Source organism: Anser brachyrhynchus (genome assembly GCF_964034855.1).
Source record: "Anser brachyrhynchus genome assembly, chromosome: 10".
Taxonomy (NCBI): domain Eukaryota; kingdom Metazoa; phylum Chordata; class Aves; order Anseriformes; family Anatidae; genus Anser; species Anser brachyrhynchus.
The window spans coordinates 11,819,945-11,844,562 of record NC_137705.1 but is presented as its reverse complement, the minus strand read 5'-3'; the positions used below and the strand labels follow the sequence as shown (position 1 = coordinate 11,844,562).

The 24,618-nt window shown below is 42.3% G+C and overlaps 2 protein-coding genes across 8 annotated transcripts in view; one reads left to right on the top strand and one right to left on the bottom strand.

The window, feature by feature from the left end:
* KBTBD12 (kelch repeat and BTB domain containing 12) overlaps positions 1 to 12,173 on the bottom strand; it is a 39,594-nt gene extending 27,421 nt beyond the window's left edge. For 3 of the 7 annotated variants that reach the window (XR_013955594.1, XM_080606078.1, XM_080606074.1), the window contains exons 1-4: positions 11,338 to 12,173; positions 4,384 to 4,444; positions 1,913 to 3,047; positions 694 to 964 (exon numbers count right to left, since the gene is read on the bottom strand). Coding sequence is in view for 6 of the 7 variants with exons in the window: in XM_080606078.1 (XP_080462204.1) it covers positions 694 to 964; positions 1,913 to 2,982 (1,341 nt within the window). In the remaining variant the exon portion in view is untranslated. The other 4 variants (XM_080606075.1, XM_080606077.1, XM_080606076.1 and 1 more) reach the window with 4 other exon arrangements.
* Positions 1 to 24,618, top strand: part of MGLL (monoglyceride lipase) — a 100,822-nt gene that overhangs the window by 10,750 nt on the left and 65,454 nt on the right. The gene's annotated exons all lie outside the window — the stretch shown is intronic.

Here is a 24,618-nt window from a genome sequence, read left to right as displayed (position 1 = left end):
GCAACGCAACTGAAACTAAAAAATGGACTGATTACAGGAATCTCTTTTCCAGAGAATGCTTCACCTTTTCGTTTAAAATGTAATAAAAATTAAACGAATGAGCATTAATCAAGAAAGTTTCCTGAGAGATTGAGGTGAACTTTAAATTTCAGATATAAATCTGGCTCCAAAATTTACCCGTGTACATGTTTTTTGAAGATGGGACTCAGTTAAGAGTCTCTGTTATTTAAACACCATTATTTACTGATACTTTTAAAATTTAGAGGACAGTATATAAGGAGAAGAAAGGCTGAAATTAATCCATTTTTCAAAGCCTGTGATGACAAAATATGCCAAATAAATATCATCCTACTTATTTTAAGTTTTCACAAAAAATAAGGTGTTTTTAGCCCATTAGCTATTTAAACTAGAACTCATGTTGACACAGAAGATATATTTTAAACTTGCTCACTGTGCACACCGCCATGAAAGAACTGCCCTTCCTGAAGTGGTTATTTACGGTGAGGATGGCTCAATATGGCTATTGTTCCCCTTTAACCTGTTTGGTTTTCCTACAAAAGATATGGAAAGAATGCAAGCAATTTTTTTCTTCTCCCATGCAAGAAGCACCATAAAATTACACATCGTATAAAGGAAACATGGTTCTGCTTGTTAATACACAAAGAAAGCAACATAACTGGCACTTTTCTTAACCTGTGGTGTCCAGCCACCCAGCACGTACAGCTTATTCTTCATTGTCACCACCACATGGCAGGCTAGTGGTACTGGCAGAGGTGCTGTGCTTCTCCAGGTACCTTGCTCCATGGAATACTTCTCCACACAGTTGGTGACTTGGTATTGATTTTTCATTTTCATTTGCCCTCCGATTACATAGAGATCATTATGGACAGTACCCAATGCATAGAGTTCACGGAGCTGAGCGGTGCACAGGCTGTGCCAAAACTGGTTTCCTCGCTGGTGGTATCTGTAGGGAAATCCAAAGCTGTAAATGCCCTGGCTCATCGATGTCCCATCAGCTTGTTTCAAATGTTATCCCCTTCAACCTCCAATGTTTATTCAGTGATATGATGACAAGAGGAGCTTTCCCCTTCACAGACATGTTGTAGAACTGAGCCCAATATTTGCAAGATCAAGCATCTTTAGTATTAGGGATCCTAATTTTATGCATATTTTGAAAGATATTTGACCCTAATTAAGGTAAGGACTCCCTTATTTCTGCATGTGCTGCTCAATCACCATTTCTACTGAAGTTCATGGGAAGAGTGAGAGTTCAACACTGCTGAAAATAAGGCAACTTTTGTCTGTCTTTGTAGGGATTTATTTCCTTAAATTTAGATACCTATGTTTGAAAACTGTTATTTTTTTAATTTTGTCTTTAATCCAGAAAAGCTCTGGTTTCCTTTAAAATGGGCTCACCTGAAAAAGACATGAGTAAAATAGAACTTTAAATTACTGATCATTATCTTTTCATCTCTGAGCTTTCATCAATATGGCATTTTTAGGGAAGAGTGTTATCTCTGGCTTACTGGACTCCTCAGGACTTTTGCTTGACTCATTTACCCCCACTAAAGACCATGAAAAGATAATCCAAGGAAAATGTTGAGATCTAAGTTGGGAGTACATAAAATCCATGTACATTGAAGAAGAATCTAATCAAGCTTATTTACACAGAGATGCCATTACAGTAAACCCTCCTCCTTCCAGGAGAAAAAGCACGAAGACTCGGTTGTATATATATAATTCCTTGTACCGTGAAGATCAATTGTGACAAACTGCTTAAAGTAGGCAAAATCTCCGGGAAAACTTTCAGCTAATGAACATTTTGTCTAATGGTCTTTCCTTGATCCCAGAAACATCAACTTGATTTAAAATTTTTAAATCTTAGGGAATTTTTTTGACAGAGGGTACACACCTATAAATTTCGATGTTCCTGTTTTTTTGTCTAGACATTTTGGCAGCGCTGGCCTCTCCTGCCACAATAATATCATTATTCTCAGTGACAACACCAGTGCAAACACTTCCTAAGCCCTCTCCGTACTTTGGAGAGGAAATGAAGTAAGTCTTTTTTGTTGCAGGAGCATAACAAAAACTGGCATCTGCGTAGCTCCCATGCCTTGACCTAATGCCAAGGGAATTGTTGCCGATGCAGAGTAAGAGATCAGTCGTCTCCATGCCGTATCGCAGGCTGAGAGAAGGGTGGCTGACTAGCTTGATGGTTTTCAACGCTTCCTCAAACATATCATTGCATTCTGAATTGCACAGGATCATGGTGTTCCTTTTGCGGGCTTCCATGAGAAAGGATGGGCTGACAAGCACCAGTCTCACTTGCTTCAGGAGCTCAATAAGGTACTCTACCCGTGACTTCCTGCTGTGGTTTACCCATCTAATGACAAGGTCCAGAATGCTCTCCTCCCTGGAAACATTCAGGTCATCTGATTTTATGAGAGACAACAGCTGCTGGACTTCAATCTCTAATATTTCTTCCTGTAAGCTCACCTCAGCAAAGTGCTGATACAGGTATTTCTTCGCTTGATCACATAAATCTTCCGCCCCAATGTGATTTGCAAAGTAGTAAATGCCCACGCAGTTGGAAGCATCCATATGGTCCATCATGTACTTCTGACACACGCTGCAAACCTCTTCCATCTGCATGAAATACGCAGCCAGGGCAACAGTCTGCACGTTCTGGTTAGTGAGGTGCAAATCCGCGCTGTACATGTAGTGGAGTATTACGGACACGCTCTCTGCCGAGATGTCATACAGCACCACTTCTCTTTGGGTGCACTCAGCCAAGCCACAGGTAAACATGGCTTTGAAATAAGGACTGAAGGCAGCCAGCACCACCTTATGGCAGGGGAATTTCTCACCTTCTGCAACTAGCACAACATCAACTATCTCTGTTGATTCCTTCATTCTCTTTACTTGTTCCAGCAAAGTCAAGCTATGGTGCTGCTTTCTTTTCTCCTCAGTTTTATGATCCATGTTTGCTCTCAAAACTCTCCCTTTTTAAATCTCCTTGGAATCCAGGACCTTCATTGGGAATGTTTCTGGAGTTAGAAGAATAACACTGTTATTCAACAAATTCTTGAGCAAAGGAATATTGCTGTTCATATTTAAAGATAAATTGTTCCGTAGTGTTTGACATAAATCAGTAATACACAAAAAGCATGTTACATTATGGTAAGAATTCATGCTCAAGGTCTCCAAGACAAAAAATAAAAATCAGTACTCCAAATTATCTTTAATATTCAGTATTCCAACCCCTTCTCCCCACCCCCCCGCCCCTTACTCTCTCGGATATTCAAGTTTTCATGTATTCTCACATGCACCTGACAGAAATTGGCCCACTGGTTAGAAGCTGAAAGTACCATACATTTTCAACATCCCCCTTCAGGTTCAACAGGAGAATGGAGCAGTGTCTTTTCTGTTTAGCTCTTCTCAAATCAGGAGTTTTGCCTGAACTGAGACTTTAAGAAAGGCTTTTACAAGACTAAGAAGCCAGAACTTCAGACTTTTCTCATACTTTTTACAGTAATCTACACTGCTGCAAAGTGGGTGGGAAATAAAATCACTTTAGTGCAACCCAGTTCAGTGGCATTTTATGGGGGCAAAATGGTTTTGATTCAAATGCCCTGAGCTTACATCCTTGCAAAGCTGCCTCGTCACTCCCTGCTTTACTGGTAGCTTTCTCCCCAGGCTTAAAGGCGAGAAAGAATCTTGGTCAAGGTGTTGTGGGCAGAGAGCTCCCACACCTGAAATATGGGAGAATAATGGGCAGGAAGCTATTCAGTCTAAATAAATGGCCAGGTTCGTTACTCTTTCACCTCGAGGTGTAGGTCACTGGTTCCTACAGAGTTGCTACCGGCTTGCTTTGATATAAATAAAGGATCAGTAAAACAGGGACCAGCTTTCCAGCTGTTCTCCTGCCTTTCAGTGGGATGCTGAAGTGCTGCGCGTTCACTGAGTTTGTGTTTCACTTACTGTAAATGGGATTTTAATTGAATTGTAATTATTTACATAATCCCTCTATTTTTATTTACTGGGGAAAACAGAAGGAAGTTCACAGTCCCATTTCTGTCGGGGATTTGGGGCCCTTCAGTGAACCTCATGAGCTTTCAGATCAGCTGGCTGCAGAATACAGTGGTAAAGCTGTCAACGGGAGAATAATGCTTACCCATCACGTCAGGGATAGCAGTCCTTAGCAGTTTTTGTCTCTAATGTGGTAATGGGACAGTTCTGTGGCAGAAATGCATTAAGGAATCATGTCATGAATCACTGCCCCACAGACATGTCCTAAAGCCATGGTATAACCATGTTTGAAACACATTTGTAACATGGTATGAATCGCTTAATGGGACCACTCAAACGAATAACATTCCTCACCAGCTTAAATGTTTGCAGGATCAGGATCGCATACGACTGGTTGAACTGGCTTTCTCAAATCCTGAAAGCACAAAGATTAGTCTTAGTTTTATTAAAGATATATGCATCAACATAAAAAAATAATTATATGAAATTCTTTGAAATCTACCTATCAAGCAGTCCCATTTTTTTCTACAGACCTAGGTAGGCTGAATTTTTTAAAATATTATAGTTATTTCCCAGGTGAAAAGGAAATCTGAAGCTATATTATCAATCTCAGACCTAGTCTTTTAGACGTTCAGTTGTTTTTGGAAGTAGTGATCATTCTGTTTTTATCAAATTAAATAGATTCATCACTTTGAATGTTAAATTAAAAGCCAGGCATTCTTGATGACTTGCATTTCCTTGATTTTATCTTTTCTTTCCATAGTCCAGATCTGGAACTAGAAGCAACACATCTGAGAAATGAATCTGGGTTATTACCAGACTTCAAAAATGGTTTTGGAAGACAAAATACTAACTTTATAGTTTGAATATGGGCCAAGCTCTGAGCTTTTCTTACGGTACTTTTTAAAATCAATCAAAGACAATAAGTTTAGTACAAAAATAGAGTGACGGTATCTCCAAAATGTAGATTTATTTTTCTTTAAACAGTCAATAGAAGCCTTTTTTTAAAGCAGAAACTGTTCTATTTTTAATCCTTTGTGGTAATCAGATGACCAAATTGTTGTTTTCCCCCTCTTCCTGTTTTATTATTTTGCAGTGTTTGATTTTCACTGTATTTTGATAAAGGAACTACACCATATCTCAAATATCATATGTCATGAGCACACATATCTCAAGCTGATGAGCTGTAGTGTTTTAACCAGGCTGTTAATTCTACAACTCAATGGAAGAGTTAACTACAGACAAGACTCCAGTCACATTTAGCAATCTGAACTAACCAAGCTTTTTCCTCCAAACTGATCAAGTTCTCTCCTTTCTCTTTTGTGATGCCATAACTTCACACATCCTCCAGCTTCTCTGTAATGGACAAAATGTGCATTTCTAATGTGAAGAACAAGGAAGATGATTAATCATCACCATCTTTTCCAGACTTTTATACATATCAGGAAGAAGCAGCATGTAGAACTGAGTTATAATTTCACTTCCTTTGCTGGTCAACTTTAAATTTTCTTTCACCATTAATTTAGCTTTCTTAAGAGCAACACTGTCTTTGATTACGCGGTTTAGCAGATTTACAACTTCTGTGTGCTCATTTAACAGCGATTCGGATATCTGGCACAACATGCTTACAGCCTTTTTCTCCTCACTTCCTCCAGTAAGGCGTCAGCAAAAGGAGTCTTAAAGCACAGAGTAGCTTGCACCATTTGTGTACTACTTCAGGCACAGCTTATGTAAGGCAGAAAAACCTACATCCATCATCCAGGTGACTGTGGACATTGCACCTGGTGCGGGGTGCTCTCCTCTACCACCCATGAAGCTGCTGGAGGATGCCTGAGCATCCTCCCCGTGCAGCCCGCGTGGGGTTGTTGGCGGTGTGCCTCCCCTCTCCTGGGGCTGACCCATGCCCACCACCTCCTCCCTGGGCTGAGTGCTGCAAGGAGCCTCCACCCTACGTGGGAGTCTCATTTCTCCATCCTACAGCTGGGGAAACTGGAGCTAAAAGGTTAAAAAGAAACCAGGATTAAAACCCAGGGGTGAAATCCTTTCATTAACCAGAATTTCATCCCCCTGCATTAGCTGCAAACTTGTCACTCCCTTCCTGGCTTTTAGCAGTGTTTAGGTGAGGTCACTGGAAAGATATTAATATTCTCCCGTATATCACTGGAAAGACTATTAAAGGGTAATAATGAAACGGTGCTGCTTTGTTTTCCCCTCTGGGTTACAGAGCAAAGAGATGGTACAGTGATATTAAAAGAAAGGATAAATGTGATACAAATATAATTTGCAGTGAGACACTATACTGAGATTGTGCCAGAGGCTGGGTTGTCATTATAAAAACCCCAGTGCAAGGCTCAGATCCTTTGTAATGTCACCAGGAGCTAAAAACAGAGTTATTGCCTTCTTCAGAGTTTTTGGATATTTCTTTCTTCTATTTTGAAAACTGGATTCAGGTGAAAATCTTCATTTAATGGTACTTTACTTCAGACCCACGCTGTTAATTTTCCTCCACTTCTGGCTGCCACTTTTATTTTCATGTTAGTCTAATTTTGCCTTTTATTTTTTTATTTTTTTTTACCTTTATGTCATGAACCTTGTAAAGAGCCATATATAATTTTATGCAGGAGCTACAGCATGCGTTTTGCAAGGCAGTAGGGTGCTGCATGAGCAGTTTAAAACATAAATAAGTACGCTGCTGTGAGCTCCGCTCTACAGCTTTTATGAGGCCATCAGACTATAAATAAACGCTGTCCTCGATTCTCAGTTACACTGCAGCCTCTTTGAACTGCCCCAGTGCAAGGGGACTGTAAACCAGATGGAAGCGTCTCATCAGGAATTTCCCTTAACCTCTGAAAAAAAAAATAAAAGGCTACCTTGTAATTAGAGAGATTATTTTGTCTGTGGTTTGGTCTGGGACATAGATTTTCCTTGCCTCTCCCTCTGTGCCCAGGAACCTGCTCGTTCCCGCGCCATGGCAGGAGGGTGGGAGCTGCGGGACCCGGCCCAGGAGAGGTCACAGCGCCCGGCATGGGGCACTCCTGCCTCCTCCTCATCCTCCTTGCCTTTTTTCATTATTTTCCGCTTTAATGAGGCTGTCCGGTCTTCAGCCTGCCTCCCTTCAGGTGCTGAGCGGATCAGAGTTCAGTCACATCAAAGAACCGGTGCCTCTGCCTATGAATTATTTGTGCTTCCTTTGTTATCGGTGAGCCGGGAAGCAAATCTGCTAATTGTGTGCATGATGACATTTGGCTGACAGCCACAGCCAGGCAGAAATCAACACCCAGATGATAATCATGTTATAATCTGGGTGTTTAATTGTGAAGGCTGTGCTGGCATTTAAGATTGAGATTTTGAACCGCACAAAAGACCTCCCGGTACTCAGGAAGAGCAAATAATAACGCTAATCGTGATACAGGGAAAATATATAAAAAGAATAAGCCAATGAAAGGAGGATTCTGGGGAATTATAAACCAACTTGCCTAATTCTGATACCTGGAAAGATGCCGGAAGAAATTGAATTATAAGAATTCAGAGGGCAATAAGGTGATAAAAGCAGCTATAGCACCTATTTATCAGGAGCAAATTATGTCAGTCCAATCTCATTTTCTTCATTTTTTTTTTTTAGTGATATTAGAGGATTAATTAGATACTTTGTCTTGAGTGAAGTTACTGATACGATCCCACATGATATCATTAGAAACAAATTGTGATTAAATTAACTGACTAAATCAATGCAAGTTAGACCCCCAACTGGCTGAAAAAGCACATTCAGATAATAGTTATTGGTGGTCAAACTGGGAAATGTTGCCAGAGAGCTGTCCTGAAAAGGTCTCTCACATTTTCAGGAAACATTTACTTCTTGCTTTGACTTATATATTATTTCTTCAATGATTTCCATCCATTCTGGCCAGATAAAATACAGAAACTTGTAGAAGAGCATTTAAGTGGGAGAACATCCAATTATTTTTATAGAACTTTTGTCTATATTTTTTGAGAGCGTATACAGGTACATACTTTTTTAATAAATATTTCCCTGTGACAATTAGGCATACAGCATTTGGAGGCATCTCATACACCACCATAAATACCAGCAGCCAGGATACCTTTCCTGAGGTTTTCAGTATTCTACTAGTCGCTAGTTACCTAGAGATTCAGGATTTCCAGGTTTTCAAAGGCATCCAAGGAATTTAAAAGTCCAAGTCCCATTTAAGCTCACTGTAATTTCATAACTGAAGTGTCTGCATCACTTTTAATGGCAGAACTTCAGCCCCAACTTTCTTGAAAATGTTTACCAGATTATGTGATCTCCTTCCGATTAATATCAGAAAAAGAACTCTCCTTGCTCAGACCTGCCCATCTCCCAGGATCAGCCCTATAGCAAGTCTGTTTCAGATAATCTGATTTATTGCTGGAAGGGACAAAGGAACTGTAAGGGTTTGAAACTGTGAACACTGCAGATCAAATCGTGCCATCGGCCTACATGAGATGAAGCATGGCAGTACTCCTGGGAGAGATTTTAACTATTTTCCTCCTTCAGACCCTGTGGCACCTTATTTATTTTCACATCCCATCTGATACTGAGGAGCCTGAGCCAAGGCCATCAGAAGTCTTATGACAGCCAAGCACGAGCCAGCTCCTGCTGAAGAACTCGGTGCTGGGCATGCCCATGAGAGCTTTCCTAGCAGGTTACAGTGTGCAAGTGCTGCAGGTGGGAGCTCTCAGTGCAGAAAGGCTGCTGACTTCAGAGCAGCAAAGGCGGGCAGTTGTGCAGGCGCTGTGTTCCCACGGGTGCGTGCCTGTGCCCTGTAGGCGTCCCACTGTCAGCAGACTGGAAGTCATCTCCGTTCACATTGCCACATCTGACACAACTTGGCCTTTCTTCAGTAGCTTATGTCTTTTCTTCCCCATTTTGTTGCTCTTCATTTAAAATAAAAATAAAATGGGACTTAAGTCTCACCAGGCTAGAAGAAGCTGGACACTGAGCAATGAGATTTTAGGCAGCCTGCAAAGCTTCTGAAACTGTTTGGGAGCAGCTTTGACCATCGAAGACTTGAAGATGCTTTGATCAGCTTTCAAAGTGGTTGCGTAGTTTGTGGTTCTGGAAGGATTTGTCAGTTTGAGCTCTGTTTAATGCCAAGGCAGAGGCATAGATGTGGGATTGGTTTAATATTGATCCTACCTCAGCAAATCCTAGGCTTTTTTTTTAAACCATTATAGATTCATATTAAAAAAATAAAAAAAAAAATCAAAGAAGCTGAAAATGAAAGACCCCATGGGACATCTTTTCAAATATACCTTCACCTGGCCTTAATCTTCATCTGATTCTATGCTCAGTGAAGTCAGTCAAAAGAATCCTACAATGCAAGTAGAAAATGGACATGGCTCTGTCCACAAACAACTCCCTACAAACAAAACCCAGCCTGAGCCAATTATGTGCATTAATTGCACAAGAAGAATAGAAGCTAAATACATACATATAGAACCCTTTCATTTTAGAGTTTGTATGTGCAGATTATTTTCCTATGCATCAAAACTAATGGAAGTGGCACAGTGCTTATTCACAGAAGGATGCGCAAGTTTTTTGCATATCCAATGACAGGGGCCAGCAGAAGAAAAACGTATTTCTAAAACATGTTTTATTAGCTCTTTTGGGAGCCTGGCAAAGGTCTTAGAAGTTTCTCACTTTGCTTTTTTCTAACCATACTGGAGAGTATAGGAAAGGCTTACTTTCTGGAAAAATTATATCATACTGTGCTTTTATAATTGGACTGTATTACAATTAAAAGAAACATTTTAACAATTTAGTGCAGACTAAACTCTATCTGCATTTTTACAGCAGAAAAATTGTGAGCTGTAATCACCAGTATTTACATAAAATTCCAAAGTATGTATCTGTTTGGTTAGCAAATACTAGCATGTGAAACCTTAGTATCCCTGTCACTGAGTAGTGAAATTAAAATAAATTACGTGTTGTAAACCCTTAGAACTTGACATCAGCACTCCTTTATTTACTGTTCAAATCCAGCCTTTCCCATAAATTTCTCTAGTTTCAATTTCAATTGCTACCAAGCCAGTATCTGGGTATGTCTGTTCCCACAGAAAAGAAAGTTCACAGCAAACCCATGGGAAGAAGGGAGCAGCAGACCCAAAATGGCCCCTGCACTCACACATACCCGATATGTGCTAAATCTGCAGTCCCCTCTGAAACCTCATATGAAACATTTTCAACTTCTTGTTGGTAAGGATCAGTCCCAGACACATATAGATATGGTGATAGGAGAGGTAGGAGCTTCTCCAAGCTTCCTGCTGGAAGCAAGGGCAGATGCCTGCAGTCTTTTGGGGTCACAGAGCCCCCAGGCACAGACCAGAATCCCTGCATCCCATTTCCACACTGCTGGCAAACCCCTTCTAGCTGCAAGCACACCCCATGTTGGCTGGGGGCTCCCATCCTAACTTTGTAGTTAATCGCTTGTGTCTCCTTTTTGAACTGGATGGCAGGTGCAAAATACTTCGAGGGCTTCAGTTTTGGAACCAACAGACAGTAAGCCTTGGGTCCTACATCCTCCCCGCCACACAACTCCCTGCAGCAGACCCTGCATAGCTGTGCAGAAGCTCCATCTCTGGCAACCTCACAGGTCCCCCTAGATATACACCCGGCCGCTCCTGCCCACAAAGTGCCCACGCACCCAGCAGCCCAAAGCAGCCCTGGCATTGCCATGGCGCCCGCCCTGCTCAGCACCGAGCTCCCTTCTCCACCCTGCTCCGAGCTGGGGAAAGATTTAACGCGTACCTTTCTGACGCCGGCAGCGGCAGGTGTCTGTGAGGCTGCGTGGGCGAGACAGGGCTCAAAAGGGAGGGAAACAGAAATCGCACATAGCAGCAGAGCTGCTGGTACACGGCGAGGTGCTGGGGCTATGAATAGACCGAGCTGGGCTCCTGGCTGGGACATGGAGCTGCTCGAATATCATGTGCGGGGGCATGCAGGGACTCGGCTGACTGGCACTGATGCTGCTCTCCTGCCCCTGTGCTGGCTGGCTGGCTGCTGGCCGGACTCTGCAATCCCAGACAGAGGGGTCCTTGTGCAATGGCACAGCTCCTGTGCTGCCCCAGGGGCAGACGGTGATGGTGAAGACCAGGTGGTGGATGTGGACCTGCCCCATTCTCCCCGCCTGCCCTCAGGGAAAACACACAGAGGGAGGTTTTGCCATTACTGAGAGAGGGCAGGATTCCTCCCAGACCTAGATGCTTATTTAGATCTGGGCAATTTTTTACCCATAATATTGAAAGTTTAATTTCCTCGCACAGATATACCTGGGATCCATCTTTCAAAGATTTGGCTCTTTGTACCCTCAGCGCGGGTTGAGAAAAGAAACCTCTCCCTTCGCGGGGCTGATGCTGCAGACATGGAGGCTCCTGCAGGCCTGGTGGCCATGCTCTGTTCCTCTCTCCTCCTGGTCCTCCTTGTTGCTGCATGCTGTTCTCATCCCCTTGCCAGGCACGCCGCTGTGCCACAGCTGATCGTGGTGCAGGGAGCAGTGCCAGCACAGGCAACGGCCAGGCTGATTCCAAACTCACTGCTGAATTTGGGGTACCAGCCGAGGGGAGAGGCCATCTCTAGCTCACCCTCTTCAAGTCACACTCAAAATCAAGACCGCTATCTCTACAGCTGGGATTTTCCCCAAACTTTCTTCTGCTCGTTAAGAGCTGGAATTGCTTGTGAAATGTCACTTTTCAAGGGAAATAAGTATTTCTTTCTACAAAGGCTGACAGCTTTTGGAGAAAGGATTCCTGACTGCATAGAAGTGTTATCTGCATATTTTTAATCAGACGTAAGGCCTGAGTATCTTCTTGTTTATGCTGATGTAAATCAGAAACAGACCCACCAAATTGGTCCAGAATAATGGGGCTGCGCTGATTTACATCAGCTGCAGATCTCTTCTGATAGTGTCGTACTCCGTAAATTAAAGGGGAATCAAGAGGGCCATAACAAACTATTTATATCTCCATATGTTTAAGCAAAGATGGAAAAAAGATTAAGCAAAAATTAGGGTTATAAAATTGATTGATGTTGAGCCTATACTTTTAGTTGAGAAAGGCATTAAGGGGTTTTCAGAATGTTCTTTTTTAAATGGCATTAATTTATTTATTCACTGAGCTAATTGGTTGATTGATCATAATAGCTTCTGAGAAAATTGAAAATGAAATGTATTTCCTTATCTCGATTTTTAGTCTGATGGTTTTATTATAGGGTTTTCTCAAAAGTGGTGAGAGGAGTGTTCAGGAATGTTCAATTGTTAAGAGCAATTAGTTGGTTTTAGGGTGAAAATTAAGATATACATTGTTTTAAAAAGCCTATTTCATATAATTTGTGAACAAAACAAAGGAAAAAATCAACATGATTAAAGTTTACTCATGTCAGAAAACTCAGTAGATCAGATTACAAAGATATATACTGCCTAAACTCCCAGATTGTTCTTATTAAATGTTCAGCTTTATCTTAGAAATAAAAATGCCCAATCTGATACTATAGTTTTCACAGAAGCCAGGATGGAACAGTAAACTGATGAAATGCCACAGCTATGATAAAAATGAACCATATCCCCTAAATTGCATTGTTCTCCTGTGAGGTGGAACAATTTATAGCACCGTGATGGTTAACATGGAACATATATGTAATAAATTTTATTTATACCAAACCACTCTGCTGCCATAATAATAAGAATGTTTCCTTTATGAGTACATTTCTTCAGCTAATGTAATGAGCCTGCTTCACAAAAATGCTAACTAGCACTTTTGAAGACAAATTCCTTTTTATTGTTCACAAAACTCTGAACATTCCTCTAGTTAATTCCCTGAATTAATGGGCAGCCCTGAGCCTGTCTGGGACCCTCCGCTGCCAGCAGCAATTTCTGACTGCACAAGTGGAGTTACGCAGCGGTGAATCAGGCTTGGGCTAGGTCTGATGGAAATAGAAGCTTTCTCTGCTGTAAGCCAACCCCATTTCCACCTTCTTCGTGTAATTAAGTCACAATCCCTTTGTTCTAATATCATTATCTGTTGTCATGGTGATTTTGATTTACAAAAATGAATGGCTGAGAAGTGGGCGAAGACAAAAGTTTTGCTGAATGAGGTTAAGTTAATGGAAAACGGAAAATATCTGTGGCAATACAACAAATGTGTGATCTTTTAACAGCAAATTTTAAAACAATGATAAGAAGTAGGTGTGAGAGACATTTGACGTGAATATATCGGTGTTTGGGAAATATATGTTGAACTTAATGTCTTAGAACAAGTTTTGCGCGGCACCAGCCGTGCCGTACCTTCTGGTGCTGCATGAACAAAGAAATCCCATTCTGAATCTCAACATCCTGTAATTAACCTACTGGAAAAACACCGCCTTGCTAGGCAAAAGTCCCGCCAGTTTCCAAGGGTGTGCTTTGATTTTGGGAACAGATACATGGCCTTTACAGCTCATCCAAAAGGAGAAAACCTGTTTTGATGGGTAATTACGTGGTGTGCATGCAAATTGTCCACAGGCGAGGCTGCATCGTGGCTAGCAGCGTGTGGGCACACAAGACACAGTCAATTAGAGCTGAGCTTTAGAAGAGATCTACATCAGCTTGGTTAAACTCGGGGCACAGTTTTCCTTTGCTGTGTCTGAAATGCTGCAACCAACACATGGAGCTGAGCTTATCTCCTCTTTCACTCTCGCCGTGATTCTGTAATTTTGCTCTGGCTCTGCTGACAAATGCATAGAGATGCTTCATTAACCAGTGGTGCAAACCCATGGCTTGCACGTGGCTCTATGCCCATGGGTGCTCCCCAGCACGGCCACTTCTCCTCACCCCCAGGGCCTCAGCCCTGCGCTTGTGTCACGCACACGGGCATGAGGCTGAGAAGGGTCAGTGCCAAAGCAAAATGGAAAATCGTCGGCATTGAGCCAGAAAACCCCCTGGTGAGGCAGTAAGAAGCTCTGTACTGCTCCAACATTTACATTTGTTCCTGGAATTAGTTGGGAATGGCCAATTCCTTGTTTCTAGGACTTAATCCTCTCCTTCCTGGCGCAGAGCATATTTTCTTTTCCCGGAGTGTGAGACAGCCTCTGACTCAGGGACTGGTATCTTGCTTTACTTTCAGCACGCGCGTAGTCCTGTGATGTCAGCTCATCCACTCGAGCCAGCCGTGCGCTGAGTGCCTGCAGGCTGGCCATGGCACCTCGGGGACACAGCTGCTGCCTCCTCCTGGCGGGCAGGGAGGGCTCCAGCATCCTCCTGGCTGGGCGAGGACCTGGGGTTCATTCAGGCCCTGATCACCATGCTGAGCCTCATTTCACATGGTGCTCTGCAAGTGGAGGTTGTTGTGTGTGCCTTCTGCTACAGCTAGTTATGATATATTGGTTATCATATCCATATACACTGTGTCAGTTTGAATACATATATATATGGAAAACAGAAACAGAGAGATTTACTTGACCAGAGAATCCATTGTAATCCTATTATCTCTTATTTCAGTCCAAACCCAACACTGATTTTTTTTTCCTTAGGACGAGTGCTGACCTTTAGAGCAGAGCAAGGGCAACCAGGGCTCGCCTGTGTCCGCCAGCCCAGGGAGCAGCACCCCTGCAGTCCCTCTGAATAGAAAGCTCTTCCTGGCTCTGTCAACCTGAATCCCAGGTTGCCTCATGGATAATGTGGCATGCCAGCCACCCGCTGCTTTCTCATTTAAATAAATGAGAAAGTTGAGGCTAAATTAACACTCCAGCGGAGGTAATAAGGGCCGACTCAGCAGCTGCCGTGATGTATGCAAATTGCAGTTTCACACATTAGGAGCTAGATGTTGCTTAATTTGTAGGTCTTTCTGTCGTCTAAATGAAAGAGCCTTCGACAAATTCAGGCAACCTTAAAAAATAAAAGGCCACAGAAAGCCCCCGAAGTCAACTGCTCACCAGTGCTCCTGCACCTACAGTCTGTCTTCTGGGGTTTCCCTCCTGATCCCCCCACAAGCAGTTATTGCTGAGTTACACTGCACTGCCTGATGCCTCTAGGCAAATAGCTGCTGATTTTCACAGCAGCCTGACTGAGGAGGCACTGCCAGCCCTTTGGTAGAAAAAGAAAGATGTTTGTTGTTTTTTTTCAGTGGTGCCATAGTCCGGGAGCTTAACATCCACTGGGTTTCTTTCTCTGGAAATGAAACTGCAGCAGTGCAAAGGGAAAACCCTGATAGCAGCCAGTTAATCAGACAGGAGGAATGGGCTGATAGGAGAGAATTTGTTCTTCTTTTAGATCTGTAGAGATGGGAATGGAGATGCAAAGAAGCATGTAACTGGATGGGGGGTTGGGGAAATGCTGTTCTGTACATTGGTTTATAGGCTTTTAATGTCACTAAGAAAATTATGGACATAACCATGTTACGGTCAAAAAGAAGATTTCTAAATGGAGACAAAAATTGAAACTCAGGAAGGGAACTGCATACCCAGAATAGCAGAACTTGAAGCCATTGTGGCTATACAGAGTAGAAAATAAAATAACTGTAATGTTTGTCAGGCTTATGTGTTTTGTAAGAAGAAACAAAATACTAAAAAAATTTTAAGTAAGAATTTAGCTGGCTTAGAAATGCCACAGCCACAGAATATGCGGCTAAAAATGCTCCCAACTCACCATATTGTTCCCAGCTTTTATTCAGGAATGCAGGGGTTTCATTCAAAATAAATCCCATTCAGATGATTCAGCTTTTTTGCTCTCCTGACCTACATGGTCAATCCTCAAGAGCTATTGCCACAGGGCTTTGAATTCCTTCGGAGGAAATGCTCTTTCCTCCATCTGGTCACCAATTCCTCCGTGCTCCCAGCCCCTGCTCCTGGATGCCACTTTCTTAGCCTTTGCTCATCCTTTTCAGAGCCTGGAGATGCTGTGGTGACTCCCGGCATGCCTTTAGCAAAGAAATAACAGGAACTTGCTCTGTGCTGAAATGAACCGTGACGTGAAAACGCAAGTGAAAAAGCCCCAGTGGCCATGTGGGCAAGAAACAGGCTGGAACCAAAGCTCAAGGTCTGAGGGCACTTCCCAGCTCCCTGACATGACCACGCACCCAGGCTGGAGGGGAGCTGGGCACATACCTCTTCCCACCACCCTTACGCCTGCACCAGGAATGAAAACAGAGCACACACAGGGCAAAAAGAGCAGTGGCCTGCCCTGGTCTGAGTTACTGAGGACAAGCATTGAGGGAAAAACCCAGAAGAGCCTCCATCCTGCTGTCCAGATGTAGTCCCAGCAGAGCTGGGTGGTTTATTGCTCAGGACACCAAGGGAGACCATAGTTCTGACTGCTGTGACTTCATCACTCGGTACAAGCCCCTGCAGATCTCTTGGCCTTTGTCCCTCATTGCTGAACCAAGATGATGATGGAGCTTTCCTACCAGTTGGAGAGATTAATTCACTGAGCTGCAGGGCTCATGTGCCAATAGTGCAAATTAAGACAACATATGTAGGTTTGCGTATTCCAATAAATCCTGCATTTGCTTCAGCCCCATACCTAATGCACAGTTATGCCACAAAAAAAATGCATGAAAATGTATTCCTAAGCAGCACTTATGGCAAATGAATTACCAAAATATGGAGGAAAGTATGCATCACTTTTCTGACAAACAAAGGCAATGACTCGGAGACACATGGACTTCTCCTGTCATGGGCATGAGGCATTTGTCCGTAATGTGGCCCAAAGATGCTGCTGCGTCTTGGATGTCCACTCCTCAGTATTCATCTGGAGGTGGCTCCTCTCTCGCATTCCTCTGCTGCCCCAGCTGTGACTTGTTCTGACCCATATGATGAAGGTACGTGCCAGAGGCAGACAGCCCAAAGTGTCCATCCGTCCGTGGGTGTTGTGGTGATGGGGGGACAGATGGCTGCAGGGGGAGCACGAAGGATGGGCCACCCGGCAGGGCCTTGTCCTCAGCATGAGGCACACATCCTGGCTCAGGCCAGGCACCACGCATCCTCATTCCCAGCGTGGTCTGAGTCACCAGAGTGTAGCCTTTTGGGTTCAGCTGTGAGGGATCTCATGAATTTGGAGGTAAGAACTTGGGAAGATCTGCAATACTGTCACCTGTATAATTACCCATCTGCAGCTGCCCATAAACATGCAGCTTATTTGCTACTGAACATAGTGGTTAGTTCCAGAGCAGCAGTACATCATTGAAAATGAACAGGAATTAGGATCCTTCAAAAAAGTGAAATTTCTTCTACTTCTGTCCACAAAAAATGATGAAGAAATGTAGTATCTTCCAAGTAACACCCCATGTGGCACTCTTCCAAACCTCTTTCCATATGTTCCTAAGTGTTGAAAGCCCAAATGTTCCATGTCGTGCTGCCAAATTTTCTGGCTTGCTCCCAACAGCTCTTACAATACAGTTGGGTATTGTCTAGTATGAAAAAAAAAAATTACCTCAGATTGATAATTAAAAATATATTTGATCATCATATAGATATGAATGGCCAAGGGGTTCTGTGCTGAATGAATCATTCACGTTGACAGAATTCGAAGCAGCAGAAGGATATACTTCTAATCTTACTGAAATTGCCCCAGAAATCCCAGTTTGTTGCAGAACATATTGCTGGAGAACCTTGAAACTGGGGGGCAAAAGTGGAAATAGAAGAGCCACGTCAGAGACCTGCATGAAGAGGGAGGCCTTGGACTCAGGCTGATATCACTGGCTTGGTGTCACGTTGTCACATTTCAGACTGAGCCCCACAACATCAAAGGCTGGAAGTTTGTCCTTGTTTTAAACTGAGGCATAGATGCTGCTGTAACCCTGTGACTGCAGGAGCTCAGGAGCTGGGTACGGGTCTCGGGATGGGACTGAGGACACGTGCCTTGCCCAGCGTGTCTCATAAAGGCATCATGCCACAGGTGTGGCTCAAGCGCTAAATGTTACGGCTTTCCCTCTGCTGTCACCTTCCTCAAACTGTTCCAAGGTTTGGGAATGAAGGTGTTTAATGCAGGTGTCTTCATACAGGAGCCGAGTGCTTCCTTTCTGCCTGGAAGGGTAGCATCTCCAAACCTTAGATTTCTACAAAGGGAAACTGCTGTAACTCCAGAGAAGATTCAGTAATGTACTTGGAAGAGTCAACAAATACAATCAATACAGGTGCTGGTGTCAAAGCAGACTGCTGGGAACTAGAAGATTCCTGTGTAGAGGAGTTCAGGGAGCCCTGCGGATAGGTCTGCATAGGGCATCTGCACTGATATTACCAGCCCACAACCACTGCAGATGCTTGGGACTTCAAAGCACAAATAAAACAAAGAGAAACAAACGAGAGAATCAAAGGCTGTAGCCAAGATATTACAAATATCTTGTGCCGGGGGAAGCAGGCTGAGGGCTGGGGGAAGAACACTGAGATACGGTAGCTTTGGATGTTATTACCAGCACATGCTGTAACTTTGCAATACGATCAAATAGGAAGGCTGTTAAAGGCCTGGAGGATTGAAGATGTCCATCTCCAAAGCACATGAGGCTCTGGTACCAATCTTTTGCTGTCTTGAGATACAATATTGTATGAAATACTTCAGGTGCTTATGGATGTTCTATCCTCTTTTTTACTGTATTGCTTCTCATTTGACATCCTCTTTCCCAAAGTGTGCTTCTGGGTTAATCGTTGTATGCATCAGTTCAGCCTAGGAGGAAAACCAATGAGCATGTTTTGCTGTGCTAGGAGCTGTAACATAATTTGTAGCAGATACTGTAAAAATCAAATAACTGAGAGGGAACAATTATGAACCAGATGCAAACAGTAGTGAACATGGTGTTTACTACAGAATAAGTTACATGTGAATAAGTTACATGTGAATTTGTGGTATTGAGTTGCAACACCGAGCACAACAGGGCCTTATTTTTTTGTCTGCTTGGTGCTACCGCAGTGTATGTACATGAGAATAGTGCTAGGAGTCAGCTGTGTGCTTGGTGGAAGGTTGTTGTAGGACATTATGCAGTATCCTGTACCAGGAATGCAGAATAACTGCTAGAGTTCCCCTGGTTGTTCCATACTATAATGCTGACTGTTCCTCTGATATGCACTTCGCTCAGCGGATATTCTTCTCTTTCTCCAGTACTACTTCTGATTTACATCAGGGCGAGCAAGAGGAGAATCAGGCCTCCAGTTAAATAACTAATGCAGCTGTTTTGCTGAACCAGCTTCCTGGCTGGGAATGAATCCAGTCAGCTGTGGATAACAAAACCCAGTAATAGAGATTTCAAAGATTTCATACATTAATTTTTTTTAATATTTGCAGAGTTACTTTTCTTACAAAATCTGTTAGGCAGATGTTAGGAAGTAATTACTGTACATGAATCAGAAAGAAAATGCACATCTTACACAGCCTTACATTGAATGTGTGTGAGTGGCCAGAGTAGAGAAACCAGGGGTAAATGAGAAAATATACATATATATATATATATAAATACATGGGCAGAATCTGCTAGAATTTGCCGTGGTGTTATAAGCAAGAAATAACACAAGGCAAACTCTTCTCATCATCCGTAAGTTCAATGTATACCCAAAACAATAGGCCTGCTACCTTCTCTAACAACAGCCAAAACTCACAATTTGTGGATGGAAGATGAATTTAGCCCTGGCTAAGCAGGTACAGTTCCTATCAACACCAAAGAGCCTTTCAGCCAATTATACCACTAATCAATGTGATGGACAGAACCGAAACATTCCTATCTATGCTTTTGTGCTCAGACATCCCAAAGCATCCTTAGATCCTTAGATGTATATACATCCTTAGATGTAACTAAGAGTGATCATGAGCTAAAACTCTTGCCTTCATGTATAAAATTTTTGTAATTTTACCCCTGAAATATAGCTAAACTTCAAACTGTGGTGGCAGCAGTAATAACACCCAAGACATTAGCATAGAAAGCAAAATTGGAGGGAACGCTTTGCCCTGAAGAATGCAGTTGTCCAGACATGTGTCCTGTGATATTGTCCAGGGCACAGTATTCCCTGTACTTGTAAATCTGGGGAATCCTTAATGGCTGAAAAGTTGCTGCTTGAGTTGTTCCTGGGGCTCTGACGCTGTATTTTGAGATGAGGTTGGAAATCGTAGTTGTATAATTCGTTAAACAAAATTGGGTGCCATTAAGAATGGATTCAGCCCTTGGCTTACCTCCAGTATCAACCCCTATTTGTCTCTGTCCTGATTTCTCCCTTGCAAAATAAAAATATCCTTCCTTTTGAAACCACTTCGAAATCTCAGGTACAATGCACCAAATTAGATTTAAATAATATATCTCAATAAGTAATAATAAAAACACCATGTCTTCCATGACATTTTCAACACTAGCAGTTAATGCACTTCATAAACCAGGCTGATATATTTACCCTTACCTTTCAGTGTGGCTGGAGCAGCTAAGGCCAAGTTAGGATATGACTCACCTGTACCACCACAGCTGCCTTACAATGCCTTTTAGGAGCATAACACATACCTCTATGTTGTGCTGATACTCACGCATAAAATCAGTTGCATTCAAAAAATAAATTTCGTATCAATTATTATGGCCCTGTAAAATTCCATCTCAGCATTTACAAATCTATAAACACTACAAAAAGAAATGTTACGAAAGAAGCCTTAAAATTGCAAACCCACCAGGACATTTAATATTTCAAATCTAAATTACAACATAAAGCCTAACTTTGAAAAATGCTATGAAAGCACCAGGGTTGGGTGCTTTTTTAAAACAACATTTGTCATAAAAAAGATCTTGAACATTTGGGTTGCCAAGGCAGAAACAAGCACCACAGACACATTTACCCTTATGGGGATTCATCAAGGTTGTGCAGTGCAGCTGTTGTCTTAGTAAAAGAAAGTATCGGCCCCTGGCTGGAAGAAACAGAAACATAATTATGTTATGATGAGCTGGAAAACATGCAAAGAAAAATTGGAATGCAGAGCATGATAAATGATGCTTTGTCAATTGCAAAGCAGCAAGAAAACCAGGCGGCACAATAATAACTCTTCTCCAGTCAGTGCTTCCAGTTCGGCTACCAAAATAAAGCACCACTCTAACCACGACAGAATAGCTGTAGCTTTTTTGCTGTATTATTTTGTCGTGATACAATGATGTTGGGTTGGTAAAGTGGATTATGCAGCCATCGTTTGTCATAGAAATGAGAAAAGGAATGGGCAGGTACTTCTCAAAATTGAGAATGTAATTCCAGCAGTAGAAAACTTGTAAGATTATTTTACAGCTGATTTTTAGGCATATTAAAATTCAAAGTTAAGAGTATTTTCCTTTAGGACACCTTTTAGTTATATTTTCTGTCATAAAACTCTGGTCCTATAGAGGTGACCAACACTGTATCAGCAGTAACATGGCTACATGCAGTAAAATAGGAAATGCCATCCCGCAGCAGACTCATTAATCTCTCTGTCCTCGCCGTGACAAGGACAGGATTTCCCTTCAAGTGTTGCAGCAGTGTGCTTGTCTAGGGTATTAGACACTGGAGTTTATTCTCATGGTGTGTGTAAATCCAGAGGGAAAATGACTAATTGTGTTTCTTTACAGGAAACTTTTATTTAGAAACCACCACCGGGCCAGAGAGATAAAAAGGGATATATGTTTTAAGAAAACCCTGTAATGATAAGGCGAAAAATTGATAAAAAAAAAAAAAAAAAAACTTTTAAAACTCACCCACACTCATTAGGGAGCCGGATTTGTTAGGGTTAGCGTGTCCAGGGGCTCCAGAGGAGCTGTTGCTGTGCCCTCTAGTGCCGGCGAGCTGCACTCCTCGCTGCAATGCCTGCACAGCCCCGGGCTTCAGCACCGGGCAATCTGGGCAGCGAGCTCTTTTCTGCAGCACCCACCCCGGTCCCCTGCCTTGGTGGGATACTGCTGAGGTTACACGACTCCAGAATTGAAAACACAAGCAAAAAAAAACAAACAAACAAACAAAAAAAACCACACTCATATTTATCCCCAAGCAGAGAGTTGCTAGAATAACTAGCAATTTCCCCTCTGCAGACAAAACTTTAGGGTGAGTTTCAGCCGTTCATTTTGAATTTGCTACCTTTGGAGGATGCTCGTTAATTTTTTTCTTACTAAGAATGTCTCAGAATCTGGTATTAATATTCTCGGTGGGTTTTGTTTGTTTGTTTTTTAGTTAAAAAATCAACAAATCAACCACCAAACAGAACACGTATCACTTCTGTAATTAAAAGCAACCAGCTCTGAAATTAGCTTCTACGTAGGATGGGTCATTCTCTATACATCAGTTTAAAGGACTGAAACCTATATTCAAGCAGTGTATTTTTAAGTGGATATTTTTGGTCCTGTCAAATTAGTAGCACAGGCAGGTAGCACAATCACTTCACTCATATAGCTACTGTTTGCAGTCACCAATTTATAAGTGACTTCTAATGACAGCAGGATTTGCAGTATTTTTATTACCTCTATTACCTACAAAAAATTAGTGCTATCTTTATCGCTAATTATTTTAATTTACATGATAAAAATACTTTATTACTTCACTGCAGTTTGCATCTAGAGGTATTAAACCACTTGCAGCTTCCTCTAATAATTCTATTCCCTCTGTGATTAGAGAAAATGAAAACAGAAAAAGAAATTACTGATAAGCAACAAACTGATGGAAACCTGCAAACTGTCTCTGTGGTACTCACATATTCTCATGCTAACCCTTCAACCTTTCTCCATCTCACTTAGCAATAGTTTGGGAAGAGGTACATGACACTGTAGAATTGCAGACCAATGCCAGGCTCGTTATAATTTCTGCTGATATCATTAAGCTCAACTTGATCAATAAAGCACTGTCCTTTAACATTTTCTTCCTCGGTCTGGTTTGCCCAACACCAAGTTTAGTTTTTGGCTTCAATGCATTAAAATAGATATTTTATAGGAAAACAGAAAGAATTTATCTCAATGCCCACTCCTGGATGTGTCTTACTCAGGATACCAACAGGCAAGCCAAGGCAGATCGCACCAGTAGGTAAAGATGAATGACTGGACTCTGGCTAGGGATAAATAAAACAAATAGCCAAAGAGAAGGGCAAAACCAAAAGAATGACTCTACGCTGACAGCTTTAGTGACATTGGGTTCTTTGCTTTTCACTTGATTTGAATTCCTCCTCTTCATGCTTCATCTCTCCCGGTTTCCCATGTGCTCTCTGCTGCTCTCCAGCTGCTCCCTGCCTACTGTAAATTCAAGCATTTTTCTGTTGGAGGAAATTCTTCCACAACCATGTACTACTTAGGTATTTTGTCATTGCATCTTCCTCTATTATTTTTTTCTTCCTTTTCATCATCAAAAGTTCTCCTTGAGGTACTGGTGAGCAGAATCACATGTGGTATAGCACCCACACTCCATCAAATCCCCTTCCCAAACAATATTCCTTAACAATTTAGGAGTGTGATATTGTCAACCAGAGCAGAAGGAACTCATAAAGTCTATTTACCTCTGCATGCCAACAAGATATGATCCATTAAAAATTCATTTTGTGAATGAAAGTCTAATGACAAAGAAAATTCTCTCTCATTCCCCTGCCCCACAATCAGAATTAAATTCCAGCCCTCCATGATGTCTCCCATCCATCCAGTGCTCCCCTTTCTTCCGTCTCCCCTTGTTGTCATAAAAACTTTTCATGACAGTTTTTTTTCCTGTCTGTCCATAAACTGATTCTTTTCCTAAAATTTGCCTCATTTGAAGGCCTAATCTTTTTCTTTGTACTCCTTAGACATCAATGGAGATGCTTAAATTAAGCAGGGTTCAGTTTTTAATAAAGCAAACACGTTTCTCTTCGAAGTGTGATTACTGAGTTAGTGTAAAGATTCACCAAGTGTGTTTCTATTTTTTATTAAGAAGTTGGTTTAGCTTAAACTGTATTTCCAAAATGTATTTCACTCCACAGAGACAATAGAAGATGTTACAGTCTCTTAAATCCTGCACGCTCACACATCCCTTTGATTTCTCACCAGGACCCCAGTATGTAATAAATGCTCTGCTCAAGCCCCGTGTATTGTTTTGATATCTGCTAGGTGAATCCTTCAGACCCAATCCAGTTTCCTCAGGTGGATTTTCATTCACAGCTTAAACTCCCCATGAACAGAATGCAACTAGTCATCACTTGCATCTCATCCATTTTTATGGTGTTATCACAAGATGGGAGAGAGGTGTGTGCTATCCATGCAAAGAAATGTCCCCAAATTCCTGTGGGCTCAAGAAGGACGGAGAAAAGGAACGGATGGGTTGGTTCATGCTCCACTCATCCACTCCTGTGTGACAGTGAGACCCTGGGCCTGGCAGAGAGCTCAGGCTGGACCACAGCCCTGCTGCCATTACGCAGAGGTTGGCTGCATGGCAAGCGGGTCACGCATCCGGGCTGACCAGGGCAGGCTCTCAAAGGCAGGATCCCGTCCTCGTGTCCCAGCAAAGGTCATTTGCTTTCAGATGCTATTTTTATCTTGAATTATGGGCAGAGATTTTTCCTTGTCTCCCCCACCTCTCTGTGGCCCTGGGAACTCAGATATTCCCAGAACCACAGCGGGAGAGGAGCCTGCCCCTCGAATCAGGTTTCACGGACT